The sequence below is a fragment of the Orcinus orca genome, chromosome 3 (assembly GCF_937001465.1).
Source record: "Orcinus orca chromosome 3, mOrcOrc1.1, whole genome shotgun sequence".
Taxonomy (NCBI): domain Eukaryota; kingdom Metazoa; phylum Chordata; class Mammalia; order Artiodactyla; family Delphinidae; genus Orcinus; species Orcinus orca.
In genome coordinates, this window is record NC_064561.1 from 71,182,035 (window position 1) to 71,206,882 (window position 24,848).

Sequence of the window (24,848 nt, forward strand, 5' to 3'; positions counted from 1 at the left end):
CAAAACAAGAGCCTCAGAATCTAACACCCAACTTATGAAATAAACCCTTCCCAATTTTCACCATGCCTCTGTGGGCCCCTGTATGACGCCGTCCCCTGCCTCCTCTCTGGAGGTGACCTCTATCTTGATGGTGTCTGTCAACGCCCCCCCCCCCCCGCCCCCGGCTTCTTTAAAGTAGCTTTTACCACATATGTGTTTATCTCTAAATAGCACATTTTGAGTTGTATAAAAAAATGAAATTATAGCCTTTTGAGCTTCATTTAAATACCACATATTGTTCTGGAAGATAAAAGGCAGATCTGTGTCCTTGAAACATGCATTTTCACCACTGCAGCTAAATATCGTTTTCTCTGGTGGCCCCTTCCTGGAGTCAGGAAGAGGCCTGGCTGCCGCCACAGACTGAGACAGCGACTGTGCAGGAGCGGGGCCGGGGCCGCCACAGACTGAGACAGCGACTGTGCAGGAGCGGGGCCGGGGCCAGCCACGGAAGCTGTGTTACTAGAATCACAGTGCGCAGGAGTCCCTAGGCCAGGCGAGGCCACCCAAGAGGCGGTTGTTCTGGGTACCTGGGAAGCAGATGGGCTGGATTCTGACTCCAGTGATAGACTCGGGTGAGCGGGGAGGCTGAAAGGCAGAGCGTTAAATGTGGAGCTCAGAGACAGGACCAGGGAGTGCTGTGAGTCAAGGATGGTTCATGACGAGCATCTCACACATTGAGCTCTGGCACCTACGCTCCTTGCGCAGGCAGACTGGTGGCTCCTGGTGGCCGGAACAGAGGTTCAGAGCTGCAGAGTGAACAGGGACCCCATCCTCCTGCCTTTATCATTCATCAGCTATTGACTGCACACCTACTGTGTGCCAGGGCTATATGTGTATCATATCAGGCCAGGGATAAGACCGCGACTAAGACTTTTCCCTGCCATTAAGTACTTTAGGGTCTAGTAGGAAGTCACCTTTTGCTGAAAAGTATGCTGTGGTAGCAAGGGATCCCCAAACATCAGTGGCTTGTAACAGCAAGCATTAGTTCCTTGTTCATGTTGCATGCTGGCTGTGGGTTCGCGTCAGCTCTGTTCCGTGTCCTCTGCCGTCTGGGTCCCAGGCAGAAGGAGCGGCCCTTATGGGACACGTGCCATTTCCATAACAGAGGGAAAAAGCAAGAGGGGAAAACCAAGCGGTGGGTTTTCAAATGTCACACAAACCTGGCTTGGACCATTCCTACTAACCATCTGCTGGCCAGAGCGCGTCATGTGGTCAAGACTGCTGTCACCACAGAGGGGACATCAGATCTCATGACACACGGCCCTGAGCAGAGTGTAGATTCCTCTTCCGGGGAGGCCAGAGAACGTTTGGGAAGAGGATTACTGTCTATCACAGATACAAGCAGGCAATTGCAGTCACAGTATGATAAGGCTTTAGAGCAAGTCTGTGTACTAATTTTGACTTCATAAAATAAGTTGACGTGTAAAAAACAAAGTGTATTTCCCCCTCTAAATTAGCTTTAGGGAGTCTGTTGAGAAAATAGTATGAGAATCACTAGCCTGAACCTGAGGATGGTTCCAGAGAGCTAGCGCAGGGGAGGAGGGGGGGCGGGGCGGGGCCAGTAGCAGCAGTCTCCTCTCTAGCCCTGGGCACGTGCACACAGGCTGTGCTAGTTGAAAAGAAGCTTCTTACACTGGGGACCCACCTGCCGCCTTCCAGCGTCCTCCCTGGTGCCTCTTCTGTCCATTTGGACCATCTGCAGGTATGGCCCATACCTGGGGTCTCTTTTGTGCTGCATCCCTACATACACATATATCCCTCCTCTCCTCATCGTCACATCCACGTGGTCACACATTTTTTGTTTCCTCACTACGTCCGTCAATCGACGTTGGCGGTCTGGGCCGTGGCTTCCTTTCACACGGCCCCCAGCACGCCTGCCTCCACACTGGGCCACACCAGACACCCAGCAGCGTGCACAAAAGGGAGTTCTGCATCAAGAGGAAGCCAGCTCCCCGTTGGCTCATCTGCCGTGCTCTCTCTGCAAGGGTCGCAGGCGACTGCGTGGCCGACGGTAGGAATTAAACGAGTGACTCCAGCATGTGTAGGTTGAAAGCCCGCTCTCCCTATGCTCGGGGTGTAATCAGTGTGGGGACTGAATACCCCGTCGTCTCACAAGGAGCCGGGATTCATCTGCACTCATGTGTTGCTTTGCAAATGCTGGCGGCCTTTTCAAAGGCATGCATTTGTGCTTTCCGAGGGCAAGGACCATATCTCCCCTTTTCTTCCCTTTGAAAGATTCCGCGTGGCACCTGATAAGAGCTGCACGCACCGTGGGTGCTCCATCCCTTCTGCCCGTCTCCCCTTCCTTTGAACCTTCAGCAGATACCAGCGTGGTTCTGGGCCCGTGGGCCTTTGCAGAAGCCTGATTGATTGCACACAGACCTTGATCTAGAGAATTTTGCAGGTCAAAAAGGGAGGGAACTCTCAGACAACTCCGACCCAGGCCAGTAGCCCAGCCGCATAATTAGCCACACGCGGAGTCCAGTGCAGGCCATCTGTTCTCTCAGTCCCTCCACACGACAGACACAGTGATGGGGACGGTTAAGTGCTTGGCCCTGGAGTCGGTCAGAGGGGGGTTTGGAATCCTGGATTGTGCATGTCCTGAGCTTTCACAAGTTATTTAGCCTCTGAGTCTCCATTTCTTATTCCATAATGTAGTAATAATAAAATGCTGTTAATCGTTGTGGTCTTTTGCATCCGTAAAGAACCTCCTTCTCTCCTGCTTGGGTTCCGAATCAGTTGAGACTTAAGGGTAAAGAACTGGAGACAGCGGCCAAAATATGAAGGGGTTGACAGGACGTTGTATGGCTTTGGGGCTTCTAATTTTGAATCCTAGGATTCAGTGGACGTTTCCACCCAGTCCCAGGCTACTTAGACAACCAGAGGCATCCTCTGGGGGGAAAGACTGTGTCAAGCTTGGGTTTTGGATGGTTGAGGCCAAATCATTCACTCCTCGCTTGCTCCCGGGGAAAGGCCTGGGCCTCACACACCATCCACACTTACTAAGTAGATTGTTACCCTTCCTCCCCAGGAAGAGGGTGAGCGGGTGAGCAGCTGAGCGTGACTAGGAGGGCTACACTGGCAGAGCCTCCCTAGTGGGGATAAGGGAAGGAGTTGGAGCTGCCTTCAGCCTTTTGTCTTTGTGGACCCTCTGGGACTCCACAGATGTTAAGTTTCATCCTGATACTTGCATAAACAATGACGGTTGAGTTGACCACTTACTAAACTAAGCCTCCCTGTGCAGTGTTTTTAGATGTTATTCTGTGCATTTGGGGAAACATAGAAGGCCATTTCTTAGTTAGCATCCTGTAATTCAGACCTTTAACAGAGATGAACTCCTCTTCTCTCTGTCTTTGCTTCTGTGAGCCTAACTGTGGTTAGAAGGGCACTGGCAGTCTCCTAAGGAAGCTGGGGAGGGGTCTACATGACAGTATTCTTAAGGCTTGTTCTGTCTGTCTTTTGCAGTGCAAGTTGGAGTTCCATGCTTGTTCTACTGGCAAAAGTCTCACCACCCTCTGCGACGGGCCCTGTCCGTGTCTCCCGGAGCCCAAGCCACCAAAACACAAGGCAGAGAAGAATGGTGAGTGGGCATTGCAGGACACCCCCTGAAGGGGGGCCGTGTGGTCAGGGCGGCCTGACATGGCCAAGGTCCTCCCTCCCCAGACGCCAGGAACCTGGCCCTAAGCCCTTAACAGAGGCATTCTAGCTCGGGCTGGGGAGACCGTTATGCTCGGCAAGTACCCTAGTCATTTAGGGACGCCAAACTGAACCGCCTTCAGCTGCCATTAAATAGAAAAAGAAGAGCTGAGAGTCTTTGAAAATAATTCTGTTAGACCAAGATATGCACTAGGTTCTTCCAGAGGTCAAATTGGCTATGGTGTAGGAAGGGCAGGGTTTCAGCGTTAAGACCAGGCCTGCCCTGGGGTGCGCCTTGCACATCCTTGAACTCTAATCTCTAAATCCCCGTGCTCTGCAACAAGAGAAGCCACCGCAATGAGAAGCCCATGCACCGCAACGAAGAATGGCCCCCACTCGCCACGACTAGAGAAAGCCTGTGCACAGCAACAAAGACCCAACACAGCCAAAAAAATAAAAATTAATTAATTATTTTTTTTAAAAAAAGAAATGTTAACTAATCTACACAAGCCTCCTTGTACTTTGGTCAGAAAACCTAAAGCCGTGCTGTGGTAAGCAACTGCAAAGCCCACGAAATTAACTTCTGTCTGGAGATTTCTTTTTTTGCGGTACGCAGGGCTCTCACTGTTGCAGCCTCTCCCGTTGCGGAGCACAGGCTCCGGACGTGCAGGCTCAGTGGCCATGGCTCACGGGCCTAGCCACTCCGCGGCATGTGGGATCTTCCCAGACTGGGGCATGAACCCGTGTCCCCTGCATCAGCAGGCGGACTCTCAACCACTGCACCACCAGGGAAGCCCTGGAGATTTCTTAAGAATCTTCTTAGGAAGTCTCAATAGCCTCTCTTATTCCAAGTATATTCTTTACTGCTTTCATTTAGTCTTCTATTCTGAGATAAGGAAACGAATCCAAGAAGGCCATTTCTACCATTTTGCCTGTAGTTTTCTGGGAGGGCTTCATGGTTCTTTAAACAAAGTACAACCCTTGTTTCTTCATGGTGGGTTTGTCACATCTGATTAAATGAGATTCACTCTCAAATATGACTCTCCAGGTATGGCCTTGGCTGTACCATCTATTTGTTCAGTTACTTACTGGTGAAAACTAGAACAAATTCTTATCGAGCCTGTGCAAGAGTAACTACATTGGCATTGAAAGTAAAAAGACTCAGGAAAAAAAGTGTCGTTCCAGAATTCTGAGAGGTTAGTGAGAACAAGATTACCACTTGAAAGGGTTTCATTTCCAAATGTTTGTCAAAGCACAGACCACTAAGTTAGTAGTGAGAGATAGGTCAGGAAGAAAGCAAAAGGACTTCATTATATGCCTATCAGAAATGAGAACAATAAAAAAGAATACCAGCAACATTCTCAAACCAGTGATCAAAATTATGTTTCCGTCATTAGTTCCTGCAGTCCTGTCTAATTATTTTTTGTTCCACTGGCTCTTGGGTCAACTGTCTGCTTTTATGAAGTCATCAGAGTCCTGGAACTCCACACTCTGTCTCTGGTATCATCTGGCAATTATCTAAGAAATATCACCTTGGAAGCCTGTAACAAGGCATCTGTTATTTGAAGTATCCGTCAAACTTGGTACACTTCTTTCCATGAGGCTCTGAGATTGTCCTTTTTCATTAAAGACCCAATTTCTGCTGTGACGTAAAGCAAATATTTTACATAAGCATGAGGGGAAGCAGGAACTACCTGTTGGTGATAAGACTGAATGTAGTTAATTTATTACATATCCAACAACATCCTAATGAAGGAGAGTATAATCCTCTCTCAGGATAGGATGCTTCACTATTTAATACGGATTTGATCAGTGTTTCCCTGGGGGATAAGGGCATATTACGGGCAGTGAGGGCACTGATAGATCCCTAGGGTCATTATGTGAAATGAAACTTTTAAATGAGGAACATTTTACCTGGACAGAATCAGTCAAGGGAAGGCTGACTTTTTCCTTTAATTTGACGATTCTTTCCACGCAGCTCTCGCGATAGTTTGCGCCGGGCAGTGAGCGCTGCACTGAGGTTGTGGCAGTTGGGGTGAGGAGGGGATGGGTGCACAAGAGGGGCTGGAGGTGAAATGAAGGGCAGCTTTCATCTGGCCACTTGGCTGTTGGGTGAAAGGCGGAGGAGGAGTGCCCACCAGTCCACATCCCCTTACCTGGCAGCCGCCCCTCTCTGAAGCTGCGGTGGGAGTGGCGTCTACGGGCAGACGCCATCCATGAGACACACCGTGGCTCTGAACGGTATCCAGAGCAGGCTTGTGTCTGTGCCTATTACAGAAATGACATTTGACAGTCTCACAGATGCAGGTGTGTCAAAAATGTGACATTACTGTTGTTGATGATGACATTTTACCTTCAACCTTACCTCTATTTTGAACCGTGGTTCCTTCTGGTTAATACAAACATTAGTGAAGTCATTTCCAGGTCAATTCTGTCAAGTCGGGATTATATCTAAATTCTAGGAAGTAGGGGTGGGATGAGGGCTTATGAGCTACCATATTGGTGTCAGGTGGCTCTTGGTGTGTCTCTTTCTTTGGAATCTACCTCTATGGGGCTTTGCAGTTTTTAATTAGTTGTCCAGCAATGTTTCATCCTGAGTGCAGCCAAGGAGAGATGTTTAAGATCCTGCCCGTGACCTCTGCTCACTCATACCAAGCCCTCTTTCTTTTTTTTTTTTTTTAAAACTTTTTTTTTTAAATTTATTTATTTTTGGCTGCGTTGGGTCTTCATTGCTGCATGCGGACTTTCTCTAGCTGCGGCTCTAGGTGCACGGGCTTCAGTAGTTGTGGCACACGGGCTCAGTAGTTGTGGCTCTTGGGCTCTAGAGCACAGGCTCAGTAGTTGTGGCGCATAGGCTTAGTTGCTCCGTGGCATGTGGGATCCTCCCAGACCAGGGCTCGAACCCATGTCCCCCGCATTGGCAGGCGGATTCCCAACCACTGTGCCACCAGGGAAGTCCCCCGAGTCCTCTTTCTTCTAAGCCTACTCTTCTGAGTTTACTCATCCTCTCACTGCCCCTCCTTGGCCCCCTTCAGGGCCACACATAACTTCTGTGACCTTCTGGTGTCAAGAAAGACTGCGTGGAGTTTGCTCTCTCAAGCCGTCTCTCCTTGGATCTGCCCAGCAGCCATTTCTCTTGCACGCAGAGGACATCTTTGTGAGACTTACCTCAAAATGGGCTTCGTATTGGTAGAAAGACACAGGTCCTCTTTGCTGCGGGACCTCCAGCTGTCTGGGGTTTCAGGAGTGCCTCTTCCTGCCCAGGCCCCAGAGCTGAGTTTGGAGACCCGAAAGCTGTGGTGAGCAGAACATTTCCTAGGGACTCACCGGCCTCTGCCTGTTCGCCTTCCTTTTGTAGCCCCAACTGTGATCAGTACTGGATGTGAGTGTCCAAGGCGTGTGAGGCCAGGGTCTAACTAGCTCTCTTTCTGATCTCACTCTGCTTCTTCCAGCCTTTGGCCATTGGAGTCACAGCAAACCCGGTTCTTGGAAATCAAAAGTCTCTTGTCTCAGCTTTGGTTTTGAGATCATTTGTAGGAAGTCAGAGACAACTGGTTGATTTTTTGTGTGTGTTCTGTTTGTTTTTCTCTGGCATCTCTCCTTTGTTGTGGCCCCTGGGGAGATGGTGGAGGGTGGAGTCATCCTTTAATACCTCTGAGTATTTCCTCTCACACCTCTCAGTTACTCATGACCTTGGACAAGTTACTGAATTGCTTTCTCTCTCATCTCTGTGATACCAGACCATCCTCAAGAGTATAGCCTAATGATTGTCCAAAGGAAGGGGAAAATTAAAAAGAAGGAGATTGAGTCTGGGGGAGAATGGATACATGTGTATGTATGGCTGAGTCACTTTGCTTTGCACCTGAAACTATTACATTGTTCATTGGCTATACTCCAATATAAAATAAAAAGTTAAAAAAAAAAAAAAAGAGGGAGACTGAGGTCTACACATTAAGCCTGGGTTTCTGTACCTTTTCTAAGAGTCTCCTAGGAAAGGTCCCTCCCCAGTTTCTCTTGGTATTTTCCGGTACCCAAGAGCCAGCCCAGTTAGGAAGTCCCCTCTCACATCTAATGTTAACCCTTTGGTTCTGGGTTTTGCTGCTGCTTTTTCTTCAGTCCTCAGTAAAGAATATGAGGAATGTCTGAAGCACTTGTTTCTTGATTTCTTTACAGTGGTTGAAATTTTAGGGGTAAAATAGAGGACTGTTAGGGTCTTGAAGATACATTTTTAAACTAGCCCGCCCCATACCTGCTGCTCTCCCCACCCTGACTCCCCTCCCCTCCGCTCGTTCACAGAGACAGACCTCTCCCCTTGGCCTGCGCTCAGCAGCCTTGCTCCCTCTGAAGGAGGGACTCGGAGCTCCCTCATGGCTGAGGTGAAAACTCTGTAGTTAGGGTATCAGGTCAGGAAAGATCGCCCCTGTCTTCCTCCATACCACGCACGAGGGGACCCTTGTGTTCCTCGAAGGTGCCTCGGGTTTCCCCACGGGGACCAGGGGAAGGCCGAGTGGGTCGGGCCTCCGACCTCCCTAGAGTGGCTCCACCTTTATGCTTTACCACCTCCGATCACATCTGTAGGAAAGGAGTTTGGCACCAGGGAGCCATTGTTCAGTTCCCATTTACCCCAAGAGAAAACTGGAGGTCTGTGGAGAGAAGGCATCTCTCCTCAGGTCAGACAGTGGGCAGGTGTGGGGCAGGGTCAGAGCCTGGGCCTCTTGACGCCTGGGCTAGTGCCCTTGTCCCCCGTGTGTACTCCCTTAGGTCACAGCCAGCCAGTTCCTCCGCCTAAAGATGGTCGAGGGTCTGGAGCTGAGTTGGGTGGGAGTTAGATTTATTTCTCCGGGGTCTGACGTCGCTTGCCTGGATCCTGCAGTGTGAACCATCAGGCAGAGAGTGTCCCTGTGTTCCCACGAGCAGCAGTGTTTGGAAGGCATCCTGCAGAGTCTCTCCCGCCCGCTCCTCCTCCGCCTTTGGAGGAGAGAGTAGAGCGAACAGCACTGTCTCTAAGGCCAGCTCCTTCTTTGCTTCTGTTGTCACAGGTTAGCTTTTGGAGGAGGGATGGGGGCCCAGCCAGTCGGCCTCAGATGTTCTGGAGACAGCCAGCCGGCCGGCTGGTCAGCGTCCATGAAGCTGTAACTTCCTGGCCTGACTGTGCTGGGAGGTGGGGAAGGAAGTTCCACAGATCCTTCCCGCAGGGCAAGCTAAAGAGGAAATAACGACTTCCCTCCAGCTGAGCTCTTGGGAACAGTAGAAAAATAGTCTTCAATGATTTTCTTTTCTCCAATGGTGATTTCAACCTGAGGGCTAGATTCTGGGGGAAAAAGTCCTGGGCTGACAGACGGTTGTCTAATTCCATTACTTATCACAAGTCGAGCTGGGGAAATGTGTTTAAACGGGAACAGGAGGTGGTGCCAAAGAGACGGGATGAAAAGTTCTTCCTCGCTGTGATGTCTCAATGGAAAAATCCTAAAAGGGTCCTGCTGCAGAGGCTCCCAGCAAAATGAAGGTTTATCTTTGCAACCACAGAAAGAACATTTTTCTTTAATGCCTGTTGTGTAACAGGGTGAAGGCCTGGGGCTTGCAAACTTGCAATTTAAAAGCGGTTTATATTAACCTTTTCCATACCCGTTCAACTTCGCTCACTGATTATTCAGTACTACATTATGGTCAAAACTTAAACATGTAAAGGAACATTTCAGTTTTAGGGCCTTGTTAATAGAAATGTCATGAGCTTTAAAGAAAAAACAATTGGGGGTTAAATTAGCAACTGCATCCAAGAAGAAAAACGTATTTGTCAGGACTCTGGAGGTAAATGCCGACTTTGGCTTTGAACTCAGGGTCTTCTTCTGTGAGTTCAGCCCCGGGAAAGTAGACCACAGGTTCTCCTGGTCATTCTGAAGCTTCCTTGGTAGCAACTGATTGGAGAAAGCTAAAGGTGAAAAGAGAGAGAAGGGTAAACTGAGGGAGAGGGTGGCCAGGGTCATAGCTGGAGTCCAGAGAAGGAGATAGAGGTTGGTGTTAGAAATTAATGGCTTTGATAATTCACTCAGATGGCACTCTTCTCCTGCCCTTATTTTTTATTTATAAATTAATACCCGTTCTTATATAAAATCCAAGTATTATGGAAAAAGTGTCTCACATTCCCAGTGCTATTAGCTTTCTGTTGCATATGCTTCCAATTATTTTTTGTAAACATATACTAATATACTTTTAAAACTGTACCCGTCCAAAATCAGGATCACATTCTATGATATTTTGCACCCTGCCTTTCTTGTGTGTCGTACATACGTTTTCATGGAGGGTCACATCTATCTGTCTCTCTCCTCGTGCCCAAGCCCCCTGCCCCCACCTTGCTCTCTTTCTAGCCAACCTGCCAGCTCTGCTCCCTTGTGCTCCAGACTTAAATATGTAATGACTGCTCCACATTTCTGTCTGGACGCCCATAGGCATGTCAAACTTAGCATGTCCAAAATGAAACTCCGGATCTCCCCCCAGATCTGTTCCTTCTTCCTGTAGTATTTGCCATCTTAATTAACGGCAGCTTCATATTTCAATCTGCTGAAGTAAAAGCAAACAAAAAAAACCCTTCTTCCTCTCATGTGCCACATTATAATCATCATTTGAGTCTACTTTCAAATAGATTTTCAAATATGAGCACTTCTTACCACCTCCACGGTTACCACCCTGGTGGTCCAAGACATCCTCACCTTTTATTTCAATAGCTTCCTAATTAATTTCCTGGCCCCTACGTTCTCTTTCGAACATAGGAGTTAAACATTCTGTAAACTGCATGTCAGACTGTATAATTCCCTGTTCAGGACACTCCACTGACTTCCCATCTTGTTAAGAGGGAAAGAGAAAATCCTTTCAGTGACCTGCAAGGCCAAGCATGATCAAGGCCCGGATCAGGTCCCAGTGGGTTTCTCAAATGTGCCGTCATATCCTGCCTCAGCCTGGACTGTCTTTCCAGACATCTGCATGGCTCCTTCCATCAGCCACCCTTCAATCTCTGCACAGACATGGCCTTCTCAGGAAACCCTCCCCGACACTTCCTATCTCTCTTTCCTCCTTTATTTGTCTCCATACCATTTATCACCTTCCAATATATTAGATAATTTGTTTACCTGTTCTGTTTGTTGTCTGACTTGCCCAACTAGAATGGAAGTTATATGAGGGCTTTCTGTCTGGATTTCCAACAGTTATTGGTCAAATGTTGAATGATTCTACCTCATTATTTTTAAGGCATTGTCCATTATATAGATTTACCATAGATTATAATGTTTAAAATGGCCAAAAATAAAAATAAAAAAGATTTACTGTGACAAGAGATCATCTGTAGAAGGTGCTTAATACGTGTATTAAGCCCTTGGTGTGTATGTTTAATTCTTCTAACAGCCAAAAAATGTCATCTGTAGTGCTGGTGAGAAAATTTGAGATTTGGAGCTTTTCGGCACCTTGCCTAAGGCCACCCAGCTAATAAATGAAAGAGCAGGGATTTGAAGTCTTTCCTAGAACGTGTGCTCTTATCCTCACGTTATACTGTGTTTTTAACCTAAATTGAATATCCACTGAAAGGGAAGACTTCCTTTGGAAAAAGAACACACACACACACACACACACACACACACACACACACACACACTCACACACTCACACTCACACACACTCACACATTTTAAACTAAATTTCCCTGTGCTTTCAGTGCTCAGAGAATGCACTCCGTCACTGATATCATAGCCCTCTCTGATGGGATTTTTCCAAGGTGTCCTCACTCATTTTCTCCTCTTTCTTTCTGTAACGCGCCTTGCTCTCTGAAGTTTATCAGAACCCTGGCATGAGCATGAGCTCACCGCTGCGTAGTACGCTTTCCTGATAGCCACAAGTTTCCGACCTAGCTTCTTAAAGATAAAAATTCATTTGTAATCTGTCCTGAAGTCGACTGTTCTTTCATTGCCCTGCTATCTATTGCTGTGAGAAGAAAAGACAGCATCACAATACAAAATAAATTGAAATTATAATCGAAAGAGAGCCAGTGGCTACCCCGTGACCAAGCCAGCTGCTTAGTAAAATCTTGGTAGCTCTCGTCCTTCCTAGGGCCAAGGGTTGTAGTGGGCACCTGGGCCTTGGCAAAGGAAGGGGCAGCGCCTTCCTAGCAGGTGCAGTGAGAAGTAAATGAGCTCAATTTCAACTGTAGATGTAGAGTTCAAACAATACAGCTGTGTCACCATCATCATCATCATCATCATCTTGATCATGGTTCTCTGTTTAAAAACTCAAATGGCACTTAGACATAAAGGATGCAGGATGTCACTTTGACTATTGAACTTGAGGAGTGTATAATGACACCAGATAAAGCTCAGAATAAGCAGTTATTTGAATATATGGTAATAGATATTCCGATCGCTCGGGAGCATAGCCACAGCGAAAACAGCGAGCCAGCTCTCTTCAGCCTGTGGAGACCAAAAGAGAAGAGAGATCTGAGAGACGCTTCCAAATCATGGTGGTGTCATGATGGCGAGATCTCGTGTTCCACTTCTAGTCCCGGGGCCCCTCTGTCCTGCTTGAAAAGAAGGAGCTTTGCAGGGAGAGACAGTAGATCTCCTTATACAGCGGAGGTTCTGCTTGTGTTTCTCATTATTTCAAGACCTAGAGTGAGCTAACAGAAGAAATACTTTCAACACAATTTAGGGGCAGTTCCGAGAGGTGGAGGAGGCACCATGACGTTGGGGCCGAGGCGATGATGAGGATGGTCATGGGTCCATAGAATGTAAAAATTGCTGCTTTCAGATTTCCCGGTGATGCAATAGCAGGTCGTTTGGGGGGCAAGTCCTTCATATTTGACTAAACTTCACCATGTAGAAGGCTCTGTGTAAGGAACCAGGGCAGCTGTCCTGTTACATGTCCGCCTGGGAATCTCTAGAAGGCATCTGCATGGGCCTTTTTCCTCCCATCTCATCCTATGAAGTATCCATTTATTTTGGCGTCCTTGGCCTGGTTATGCTTTGTCCAAGCTTGAGTCTTCTAAATGGCCCTTTCCATTACGTCATGTGTTGGAGGTGGGGTGTGGCTAACACCCCAGTGAGTCCTCTGTGTTCTACCCTAGCAAGGGATGTTGAGTGTAGCTCCAGCTTCTAAAATCACCTAGGCAAGGGGCACTCACGCTATGAAACCAGATCTAGAAGATGAATGTCAAAGAGCAGAAAATTAGTGCTGACAGGGGGTTTGATCGGAATTGTGATCACGTACCAATGCACAAGGCCAAGTAATACTCCAAAAAAAAGAGATTTTCAAAACATTACTTGAAACCAAGTTGTTTTTTTTTTTTAAATAGCCCCTTTGGGCTTCCCTAGTAGCGCAGTGGTTGAGAGTCCGCCTGCCGATGCAGGGGACACGGGTTCGTGCCCCGGTCTGGGAAGATCCCACATGCCGTGGAGCAGCTAGGCCCGTGAGCCATGGCCGGTGAGCCTGCGCGTCCAGAGCCTGTGCTCCGCAACGGAAGAGGCCACAACAGTGAGAGGCTTGCATACCGCAAACAAAAAAAAAAAAAAAAAAAAAAAAAAAAATAGCCCCTTTTATGGGGGTTGCTAGTCCTATGGAACTGCTACCCTGAGGGGTATTACTGAGGCTGAAGAGGTCTAGATCCCTGTCCCTACATCCCTCCAGATCTTAGAACCTGGGAGACGCTGTCCCGAACTAGGCTAATCCTGTGGGGCGTTCAGAGCTTCACGTCAGTAGCTTGGAGAGAGTAGAATCGTGCGCCCTTATTCCTTTAGCCTGATCTGCATCTGGATCCCAGTCTTGATTCCTTCAGGACTTCCCCAGGCTTCAGGCTCTGGCATCTGCACTTCTCCCAGAAGCCCTCCCCCACTTCTTTTCCCCAGGTGTTGAAGGGTGGCTGCTGTGGGGTCCCTTCCCTACCGGGCTCCTGTCTGTGATTCTGCACCTGCCAGTCTGTCCTCTTCACCTGGATCTTCTGTCCCAGCTTTCCCTTCAGCTTCCTGCTGTGAGCACCGTGCCCAGCACATGCATGGGCCAGTGGATGGCACAGATTGGGCCATCTTCAATCATTTGTAGAACAAATTAACTGAGGAAATGTATAGGCTCTTAAGGTTTTCAAAGGACTTTGATGTACTTGAGCTTGTGGATGTTGCAGCCCTTGAAAAGGCTGGGGATTGTAGGTGAATTAGGTCCCTGAGTTGAAGAGGCCGGCTCAGTGATTCTGAGACACCCGTCTCTGGCCTTCTTTGCATCAGACACTCTGGCCTTCTTTGCATCAGACATTCAGATTCAAGAACTGGGTGAGCTCAGGCTGGAACGTAAGTGCTGTGTGTGTTCCTGGCTCCTGTGGTTTGGGACAGATGGCGTCATCCAGCCTGAGCTCACCCAGTTCTTGAATCTGCCTGTATCCTGCCTCCCCAGCTTAGGAAGAGGGCTCAGGTTGCCTCGGGAAGCAAATGTTTTTTGCCTTGATGACAGAAGCATAGCATCCTTTGGGATAGAACATTCTGTTCAGTTCATGAACGGGCTCTCCTGAGAACATTCCTAGGCAAAGGAGGGAGTATCTGGAGATAGCAAGAGTTTGTTCTCATTTGGGTTGAGAGCTTCTGGTGCAAGAACTGTGCATACTTCTGTTGTGAGATAGCTGGATTAAATACTGATTACCTCTGCGCCCAATAGGAAACTTACCTATTCAGGAAAAATGTAGTGAACTAGAACAACACTGATCTGTGACTTCATGTACCTTGCTTCTGAAGGCCTCTAAGCCCTAATTAAAATTAAAATGCAGGGCTTCCCTGGTGGCGCAGTGGTTGGGAGTCTGCCCGCCGATGCAGGGGACACGGGTTCATGCCCCGGTCCAGGAAGATCCCATATGCCGCGGAGTGGCTGGGCCCGTGAGCCATGGCCGTTAGCCTGCGCGTCCAGAGCCTGTGCTCTGCCACGGGAGAGGCCACAGCAGTGAGAGGCCCGCGTGCCGCAAAAAAAAAAAAAAAAAAAAAATTAAAATGTAAAGCTTAAGGCAACACTCTGACAGCTGTTTTGTTTTGGTTTGTTTTTTCCCTAAAACTGAGGGCAGTGATTGAGTCTGGAGGTAGTGGTGAGCAATGTGTCTTCATCCACCCAGCATCCGTCTGTCTGTTCATCTGTCCATCCATCATCCATCCAGCCAGCATTTATTAAATACCTATTCTGTGCCCAGGTCCTGTGCTGTCCCTCCTGTAAGCAGATGAGAAGAAATCAACACCAAACATATCAATAATTTGTTATTTCAGTATCTGCACAGGGAGCTCACTTCTGTCCCAAGGTAACAATTGTCTATAGGGCTGAGCTGTTTTCCATCCCATTTTATAAGTCTGGGACTCCAAAGGCTTTTTTAAAAATTATTTTCCGAGAGCTTTGTTAGAATTTAGACCTGCTGTTGCAGTCCCAGTGGTCAGAAGAGCTAGACTTCACCTCACATGGTTGAGACAAGGAAACTAATCTAACTTAAATATCATCTATCCACTAGAGTGTCATAACCTTGAAAGCAAGGATTATGTCTCATTTATTTGTCTTTATATCCCTAGCATAGGGTCTGTGGCATGAGTGGACATAACTAAGTATAAACATAAATGTGTACCATATCTGTTACCTATTTAATTAGAGCAATATTTAAATAAATAAATATCCAGGTTCAGTTTGGTGCCTTTCTCCTTCCTGTCTGTTGTGAGTTATTATTCTTTCTATGTACCGTGGAGACACATCTCCTCCTCAGTTTCCTCTCAAACTTCTGATTTGGGTCTAAAATGTCTGCATTGTTTTACCGAGTCTTTTCTGTCATAACCATCCTGAATACTTGGCTCTTTGGGGTCCTGTGTACATGGTTTGTTGCCTCCTTGTCCATGAGCAGCAGTTAGGGGAGAGATCCCGGTCAAGGTCACTAGCATACCTGTTGCCCACAGAAGGGCGCTCCCCATCTGACCTCCCATGGGTCTTCGTGTGCATCTTCAAGTTCTGATGCAAACACATTTATAAGTCCCCTTATTTGCCCCCCAGGTTACATATGATGGAACTTGCCAGGAGGCTGGTGTTGTAAACTAGTAGACGCAGGGGCTGGGGGATTAGACAGCTGTGTGATTGAAGTCCAGCCCCAAAGCTCCCTGGCTGTGTGGCTTTGGGCAAGCTACTTCTCTGAGTGTCCGTTTCCACATCTGTAAAAACAAAGAGATTAAGGCCTATCTTGAGAGATTATTATAAGAATGAAATAAACTCAATGAGATAATTATGAAAGCTGCTGGTTCTGAAGGCTGCTCAGTGAATATAGGTAACACACACACACACACACACACACACACACACGTAACCTGGTCTGCTGTTTATGCAGTTTGGTAACACACTGCCTTCTGAAACACCTTTGCATTCTAGAATCAGTCTTGCCAACACTAGCAGGTACTGTCAGTTGTCGATCCTGTACCCATTCAATTCTGGTTTTCTTTAAGGAAAACCAGAATTCTTAGTCTCTCAGTCTCTCTTCCAGCTGGCAGTGTGGCCTGGGGATTCAGTCCTGGTCAATGGAATGCAAGTAAAGTCTTCTGGAGATTTCTGAGAAGGCTCCTGCTTTCATGAAAATCAGAGGTTTGAGTGGAGCTGTGGCAACCATTTTGTGACTACAAGGTGACAAACCCAAGAATTCCCATTAAGGATGAGTGGGCAGGAGCTTAGAAAGTGGGCAGTTGTGACTCTGATTCCCTGCCTCTCTCCTAACTTATGTCACAAGGTGAACCTCCAAGGGCTTATGCCACTGTTCATCAAGCTTTCTGTTATTTGCAGCTAAATACATTTTCTAACGGATACAGAACACCTTCCTTTTAAAGAGCATTTGCCTGGAGACGGGCCATGCTTGTGTGACGCCAGGAGCCCCCAAGGAGTCAGGGCCAATGGTGTCTTGGTATCTAGGGCAGGGAAGACCCGAGGTGGTCTCAGGAGCATCACTCAGTGTCAGGAGAGCATGTAGTTCCCAGAACTAGGCACCAATCCAACTAGGACTTGGATTGGTCTGGAGTGGGAGCATCTGATCTGTGAGTAAAGTACGTTTGTGTATCAGGGGTTCTGCAATCTCTTGCGAAGACTTCTGATAAGGGAGCGGAAAGGATATTTCTTGTTACAAATGAGTGAGGCATGTTGGACTAGAACACAGTGTACGTGAAGGTGAACGGAAGGAACTGCCCAACTGGAAAAGACAGGTATGTGGTAAAAGGCAGTAGACACATGCAAATTTTTAAGTAGCATTTTTTAAAAAAATAGAAGTTTTACATGTTTGTCACAGAACATTTAAAAAAATTTTAAAAATACAGGAAGAACGTTTTAAAATTACCCGTAGTCTCCCAATCTGAGTATAATCACATACTACTTTAAAATCATTATTATTAGCTTAATACTACTTAATAATATTCCCATATCATCAATTATCCTTTTAAAACTTGATTTTTAATGGCTGCCTGGTGTCTGATTTTATAAATGCACTATAATTTTTATAGCTAGTCCTCTATCGAGCACTTAGCTTCTCGCTAATTTTTCGTTATTATAAACACTGCTTCTTTGAACATCATTGGATATTAATTTTGCACGTCTTAATTATTTTCATAGGAAACAGTCCTAGCAGTAGAATTTCTGGGTAAAAGGGTATGCATATTGTACATCTTTTGTTACGTACTGGCAGAATTTCTTCCGGAAAATGTATATCATAAGCAATGTACGAGAATGCCTATCAGAAGACACTTATCAACTTTGGATACTATAATTTTTAAAGAATTTTTCTATTGTGTGAGTTTTTTAAAAGGTACTTTTATTAGTTAGGATTTGGCTCAGCAGTACATAATCAACACTCTGGTGCTCAAATAACAGTGGTTTAAGCAAAAGAGTGTTTATTTCGTTTTCATATAAGTCAAATGATAAGAAGCCCAGGGCTGGTATGGAACATCTCAGGTCCATCAAGAACCTTTTCATTTTGTTGCTCTGATGACCTTGGTGCAGCCTCATGGTCCAGCATGTCTGCTAGAGCTCCAGCCATTCCATCTGTAGTCCAGTCAACAGGAAAAGGGAAGGAGCAAAGAAGGGCACACTACTTTCCTTCAAGCAGACCCTTGTGAATTTGGATATAATTCACTTTACATCTCAGTGGTCAACTTAGTCTGAGTTTAATTTGAGTCTAGTCACATGGTCTACCTAGATGCTGGGGAATGTAGAGTTTTAAGCTGGAAGGCAGCTAAAAATCAGAGTTCTTATCAATTAAAAAAAAGCAGGAAGAATGGATCCTGGGAGACAATTACTTGGCTCTGTCAAAGTTTGATTTTTTTTACTTCTTTGACTACACCGCAGGTTTAACATTTTTTTCCATATATATATGTGGATATACACACACATATATATATATATAATATTTGTAATTCTTCTTTATGAATTGCCTCATATACTCTATTCTTTACCTTTCACAGTATTTTTCTCAATAATTTATAAGGCAATTCTTTTACGTATTAAGGGTATGAACCCATCATGTATATTTCACAATTTTTTTTCTAATTTTTTGCTTGCCTTTAATGGTGTGTTCTGATAGACTAAGATTTTGATGTTTTTATCCAGTTAGGTCCCTCTTTTTTTTTTTTTTTTCCTCCTGTGGGGGTTTCTGGCTTTGATGTATGTTTAGAAATCTCCCCTACTCTGAGACCAGATAAAAATGTCACCTGTGTTTTCATTTTGTTCTTTCACGGCTTGAATTTTTCATATTTGACGCATTAGGCCAATGGCATTCAAACAGGAAGAAATAGTTTATATTGCGAGCCAGTACTTAAAGCTTCCACCAAGCAATACTCACTCTTACTCTGTATAATATGTGCTATTTTCTATTCTCTGCCATTATACTTCATGTTTTAGAAAGTTACAGTCATCACCTACTCATGCATTGTGACTACTAGTTGAAAAAAGTACTAGTTTAATCAATCTAATACTTATTCTGGGGTATACTGTGAGAAATGGAACTATAAGGGTTCTTTTTTCTTTTTTAAATAGCCAGTTTTCTTAATGATTTTTACTCTGTAATTCATCTTTCGTCTAACAACAAGCTGTCCTCTTTTTCACAATTTTCATGGCCCATCTTGCGTGTTCTCCCAGATGATATTAAAAATCATTTTGAAAACTTGCAGGAGATGAGATTTAGATTGGATTTACAAAGTAATTTGAGACGAATTGATAACTTTACACTTAAGTTGTTCCATCTGGAAACATGGCACAGTTCTTCCCAGTTTCCTCAGGAAATGTCTGCAGTTTCCTTTCATACGGGCTCCTGTATTCCTCATTACACCTATGACTAGAGAGTTGATGTTTGTGATTGCTTTCTGTGAATGAAAACTGTTTTTTTTTTTATTTTTGTTAAAATGATTATTTCTTTCCAACAGGAAATCTTGATTCTGATAGTTTTTTATTTTATCATTTTGGATCTTCTATAGAAGACTATCTCATCCACAGATAATGGGCGTTTTATCTTCCTCTCCAATGTAAATTTTAAGGAAAAGCTGCCATTTGGGGATTGCTGACTAGTGCTAAACACTGTGTCGTGTGTATGTTTCCATATAGTCATCCTGAAAGCCCAGGGATGGGAGGTACTGTTGTCTCCATTTAAAACTGAGAAAATAGACCTTTGTTCATTCCAACTGCTCAAGGTCACACATCTAGCAAATGGCAGAGCTAGGATTTGAACCCAGATCAGTCTGACTTCCAGGCCCCTGCTTCTAAGTACTTCACCCCACTGCCTGTAAGTATGTTACACTTCTTTTTGTGTCTCAGTGATCTGGATAAAACTTCCAGAATGGAGTAAATAAGGTACTTGTTTACTAAGATGCCCGTGGTGTGGCATTTTAAAGTTCTGCTGGGGCACCAGTGTGAATCAGGGCTTGTGAAGGCTTTGGCACCCTTTGTCCCTCTGTGACTGGTCTCCTCACGCATCGCCTGTAGAGGACCCCTTCCTCACTTCCTTGGCTTCGTCAATCTTTGGTCATTCTTCATGCTTGGAGCACTGTGTACCTCTTTTTTTCAGCAATTGATATCCAACAAAATTCTATTTCCCAATACCTTTAATTCAGTGTTGTTGTTGTTGTTGTTTTTTACATAAACTTTTTATTTTAGGAAAGTTTTAGATTTACAGAAATATTGCAAACATAGGTACAGAGAGTTCCCATATGCCCCACAGCCATTTTCCCCTTATATCAGGTTTCTCCACTGTAATGTTACTCTTTTCCCCTCTTTTCATAGTATACTCTTTGGGTGAAGGTAACTATGACGATCCACATTTAAGGAGTGGAGAGTTAATGCTCTGTCTCCTTGAGAGTGGAGCATCTACATGAATTATTCGCAGTTCTTCTGCACCAAAGATTAGTTTCTTCTTCCTGTTTAATTATTTATTTATGTATTCATTCATTTGATCAATCAAACACGAATTTATGGTTCATAGACATTTATTTGGTACCTGAGGTTATAATCTAATACTATTAGATTAACCCAGTGCTAAAGTTTTGTTGTTCTCATTGTTCCAGCTTTGGACATAGGGAGCTCTTTTTGGTGGCTCCTGTGTCCCTTTGATACACTCTCCTTGTGGTTTATTTTATTTACTTACATTTGAGTCCTTCTTTCCTTTCTGGCACTACAAGATGCTCCAGACTCATCTTGCAGATTCCTTATCCCAGCCGTAGAATCAGCCGTTTCTCCAGGCAGCCCTGGTTACTTTTATTGGAGAACAGCATTAGAGGCCAAGATCTGGGTGTCTGGGCACTAGGTGTGCTCACTACCACTGCAGTGTCACTCGTCTGCCCTCTCAGCTAACAGAACAAGGAAATATATGTGTGCATACTAACACACGTATACATTTGTAAATTCTTTTGTGTGTATCCATCTGAATCTGTGTTAAGCTGAATATGAGTTCATACTAATGTCTGCAACTGTGCCCCATCACCACATGGGTCATTATAGTCTCCTCCATAGCTTGTCTATAATCTCCCACTCCAGCAGCGAGAAACTTGGCTCTCAGCGTCCACCATCCATTTACTTAATTCTGCAATTATGGTATGCATGTACATACAGTGGTATCAAATTGCTGATCCCTACCTCTGTGGGAAATGACTTTATCAACTAGAGCACAGCGTTTATGCATAATCCTTTGGCCTTTAGTCTTATAGGCTCTACTCATTTCCAAAGCTACTCAGGTCAGCACCTCTGTGATACACTTAGACTGTTTTGTCACATTCTGCTTTTCATCCTGGGAGCTCCCAACCTCCTAAATGATTTTTTTTTTTTAATTTGCATACATCAAGGTTCACTCTTTGCGCTGTAATGTTCTATGGCTTTTGACAAATTCATACAGTCATATAGCCTCTCTTATAGTATCATAAAGAATAGTTTCACCACTCTAGAAAATTCCCTGTGCTTTACTTTTCAACCACTCCACTCACCCACCTCAGATCCCTGGGAACCACTGGCAGAGCGAATGCAAACTATAGGCCTTTTCTAGAATGTCCTATAAATGGAACCATACCGTAGGTAACTTTCTGTACTTTTTTCACTTAGCAATTCATTTAAGATTCATCCACGTTTTTGTGTAGCTTGATAGTTCATTCCTTTTTATCAATGACTAGTATTCTACTGTATGGATGTTTCATAATTTGTTCATACATTCACCTTTTAAAGGACATCCTGGTTGCTTCCAGTTTGTGCAGTTATGAATAAAGCTGATACAAACATTTGACTGCAGCTTCTTGTGTTACCACAAGTTTTCAAATCAGTTGGGTAAACACCTAGGAATGCTATTGCTGGATCATAGGGTAAGATGTTTAGCTATAAAGAAAAATTGCCAAACTGTCTTCCAAAGTGGCTATACCATTTTATTCCTACAGCAATAGTGAGAGTATCTGTTGCTTCACATCCTTGTCAGCAATTGGTATTTGTGGTTTTTTGGTTTTTTTCCCCCTCACATTTCCCTCCTAGGTGTGTGGTGGTATGCCACTGTTGTTTTAATTAGCATTTCCCTAATGACAACTCAGGTTGAGAATCTTTTCATATGGTTAGTTTCCATCTTATTTGGTGAGTTATCTGTACAGATCTTTTGTGTATTTTTTAATTGGGTTGTTTATTTTCCTGTTGTTTTAAGAGCATTCCATTTTGGATGCAAGTCCTTTGTCACATATACATTTACAAATCTTTTCTCTTGGGCTGTGGCTTGTGTGTTATTTCTCTTTATAGTGTCATTCGCAGGGCAGAAGTTTTTTATTTTAATAAGGTCCAACTTATCTATTTGTTTTCATGAATCCTGCTTTTGGTGTTATATCTAAAAATTCATCACCAAACCCAAGGTTACATAGATTTTATCCTGCATTTTCTTCTAGCATTTTTGTAGTTTTCCAATGAATATACATTTAAGCTTGTCATTCATTTTGAGTTAATTTTTGCGTCAGGTGTAAGGTCTCTGTCTAGGTTCATTCTTTTGTATTTGGACATCTAGTTGTTCCAGCACCGTTTATTGAAGACTATCCTTTCTCCATTGAATGGAATCCACTGGCTTTTCCTCCTTTTTCAAAAATCAGTTGAGTCTGTTTGTGTGGGTCTACATCTCAGTCCTCTATTCTGTGCCATTGATCAATTTGTCTATTTCTTTCTTTCTTTTTTTTTTAACCATTACCATATTGTCTAGTTATAAGGCTACAGCTTTATAGTAAGTCTTGAAATCTGGTGGTACAAGCATTCCTACTTTGCTTTTTCTCTTCAGTATTACAATATTCTTTTTATATTTTGTAATATAAAATATTTTTTAAAAAGGAAATATGTTTGGTTCTCAGCCTTCTTGCCTGAAGCATGTACTTTGTCCTGGTAATGCAGTGCTGGCCAAGCACACAGTAGGCCCTCGTTTACCAGTTGCTGACTGCCTAGAAGGAAAGCATGGGGGACAGTTCCCTTGGCTAGCATGTGAGTCCAGCAGATGGTCAGGCATGGTCATCTCAGTGGGCTCTTGCATCTCAGCGTCTTTCATGAGGTGATAAACACTCACGGTTCCCAAAAGAAAACTGATTTCTAGTGAGGATCATTACTATGAAGAGATGGGAAGAGGTTTGTGAAATAATGGTTCTTAATAAAAAACTAGAGATGTGAGATAAACTGGAGCTCAGAACTGAGTGAGAATGAGAGCTGTGACCACACCAAACAGAAGCAAGAAAAGCAGTTCGTGAAATGGTTTCAGCTAAGGCTGCAGCCAATGAAGACTTGTGTGGGTCACTTTTATGCTCTGGTGTTGTCTGGCAGTTTGGGTGTTGGTGAATGTTTCAGGAAGTATCCAGCCCTTAGGCATTTTGTGGATCTATCTTTGCAGAATGTTCTCCCCCACCTGCCTTCCTTTGCTCCCAGATATGCTTGAAGACCATCTCCAGCACTTGTCTCCTCTCTGTAAGGCAGATACATACTTTGTGATGAATTTTCCAGCCAAAATGCAGTGCTGGGGCGAGGAGACATATGCCCAGTGTAGATTGGCAGCAGATGGAGCTCATCAGGATGCATTAGAACAGTTGTCCGAGCCCTCGTGAAGTGCTAGCCTGCTTTTAACACTGTCTTTCCTGCCTCTTTGGATTGTGGGGCGGGCCCACTTCAGCAGGAAGCCAATCAGTACTGACAGCCCTTTTGCTCCAGGCTCAGAGCCCAGTCTCTGCCGGCACCAGTGGCCAGCAGGCACTGGGCAGCTGCTGGACAGAGCCGGGGCAGGGAGACAAGGGCACGAGGAACAACAGAAGCCCTAGCGGAAAGCTCGCTGTGCATGACAGCACCACGTTAACCTCCGGAGAAGCACTCCCTGGCAGACCCAAGCCAGCAGCTGGGTTTATTACTTTTCAAACCTTCTGAACAGTGAATGGGTTACTTTTGGGGGGAATTTGATCCAACCGTAACCTGAGGAATCCTGACATGGGCAGGAGGCTGTCGTTCAGGTGACCAGCCAGCCACCCGTACACCTGTGAATGTGCAGCATTGTCCTGGGTGCCTGGAAGGCAGGAGCCAGCATTCCCTTTGAGTGCTCTGTGCTCCTCCTGCAGGGCCTGCCCAGTGCCATGGCTCAGTAGCAGCTACCGGCAGCAGAGGGTGGATAGCCTAAATCCTACTCAGGGCCCTGATGCCAAGACCGTGCCTCTCTCTGGTCTATGGTTATCAAGTCGTGCCCGCTGAACCTATGGGCCCTGGTGCAAGGGTGCCCTGGGTTTGTGGGGGAGTCAGAAGGATGGCAAATGAGGATTTATAATCTGAATTTGCATCTTCCAACTCCAGTCTTCTGCAAGGCAGCATGAAGGGTGGGATGACATTGCAGAGAAGTACTAACAAATTCAAGCATCTATCAGACCATCAGCATGGACCTGGGCACTGAGGGGTCCTCCAGGATCAAGGTTAACAGTTTCTTTCTCTTTTTTTTTTTTTTTTGCGGTACGCGGGCCTCTCCCTGTTGTTGCCTCTCCCGTTGCGGAGCACAGGCTCCGGACGCGCAGGCTCAGCGGCCACGGCTCACGGGCCCAGCCACTCCGAGGCATGTGGGATCTTCCCGGACGGGGGCACAAAACCGTGTCCCCTGCATCGGCAGGCAGACTCTCAACCACTGCGCCACCAGGGAAGCCCTCACAGTTTCTTTTGTCTGCACATGTCTTGGGTTTCCCTCTGTCCTCCCAGAGCTCCTGGTGTGAGCAGAATGTCCTTGCTGTAAAAGTCAGGGCATGACAGACAGAAAAGCAGAGTGGTGAAAAATGCTGCTTCTAGATTCAGACAGATCTGTGTTCAGTCCAGGAACCTACACTTTGGATGACTTCTGGCAAATACTTTAACCAGTTTGAATTCATGTCTTCATTGGAGGAATGGCGATGCGGATAAGGATGCGTCCTCATGGAGTTGTTTTGAGGTTTAAATGGAATAATCAATGTAAAGCTCTTGCAGTGGGGCCTGGTATATCACCTCACACATTACCACCACTGTCATCACCATCACAATCATCAGCTACGTTACGATTGCTAATAGGAAGGTCCATTGAACAGCAACCTTTTTATGCTCTGTCGTTAGCACCTTGCGTTAAATCAAAATCGTAAAACCTTCTTGATTCCTACTGTATTCAGGAATACAGACAGGTACCTGCA

General features: G+C 45.4%; 2 protein-coding genes across 4 annotated transcripts in view; both read left to right on the forward strand.

Moving 5' to 3' along the window:
• LOC125963778 (non-histone chromosomal protein HMG-14) overlaps window positions 1-24,848 on the forward strand; it is a 623,855-nt gene that overhangs the window by 534,928 nt on the left and 64,079 nt on the right. The gene's annotated exons all lie outside the window — the stretch shown is intronic.
• SPOCK1 (SPARC (osteonectin), cwcv and kazal like domains proteoglycan 1) overlaps window positions 1-24,848 on the forward strand; it is a 554,695-nt gene that overhangs the window by 458,324 nt on the left and 71,523 nt on the right. For all 3 annotated transcript variants that reach the window (XM_049707102.1, XM_004282089.3, XM_049707103.1), the window contains one exon: window positions 3,505-3,619. In XM_049707102.1, coding sequence (XP_049563059.1) covers window positions 3,505-3,619 — 115 coding nt within the window. The remainder of the gene's footprint in view (window positions 1-3,504; window positions 3,620-24,848) is intronic.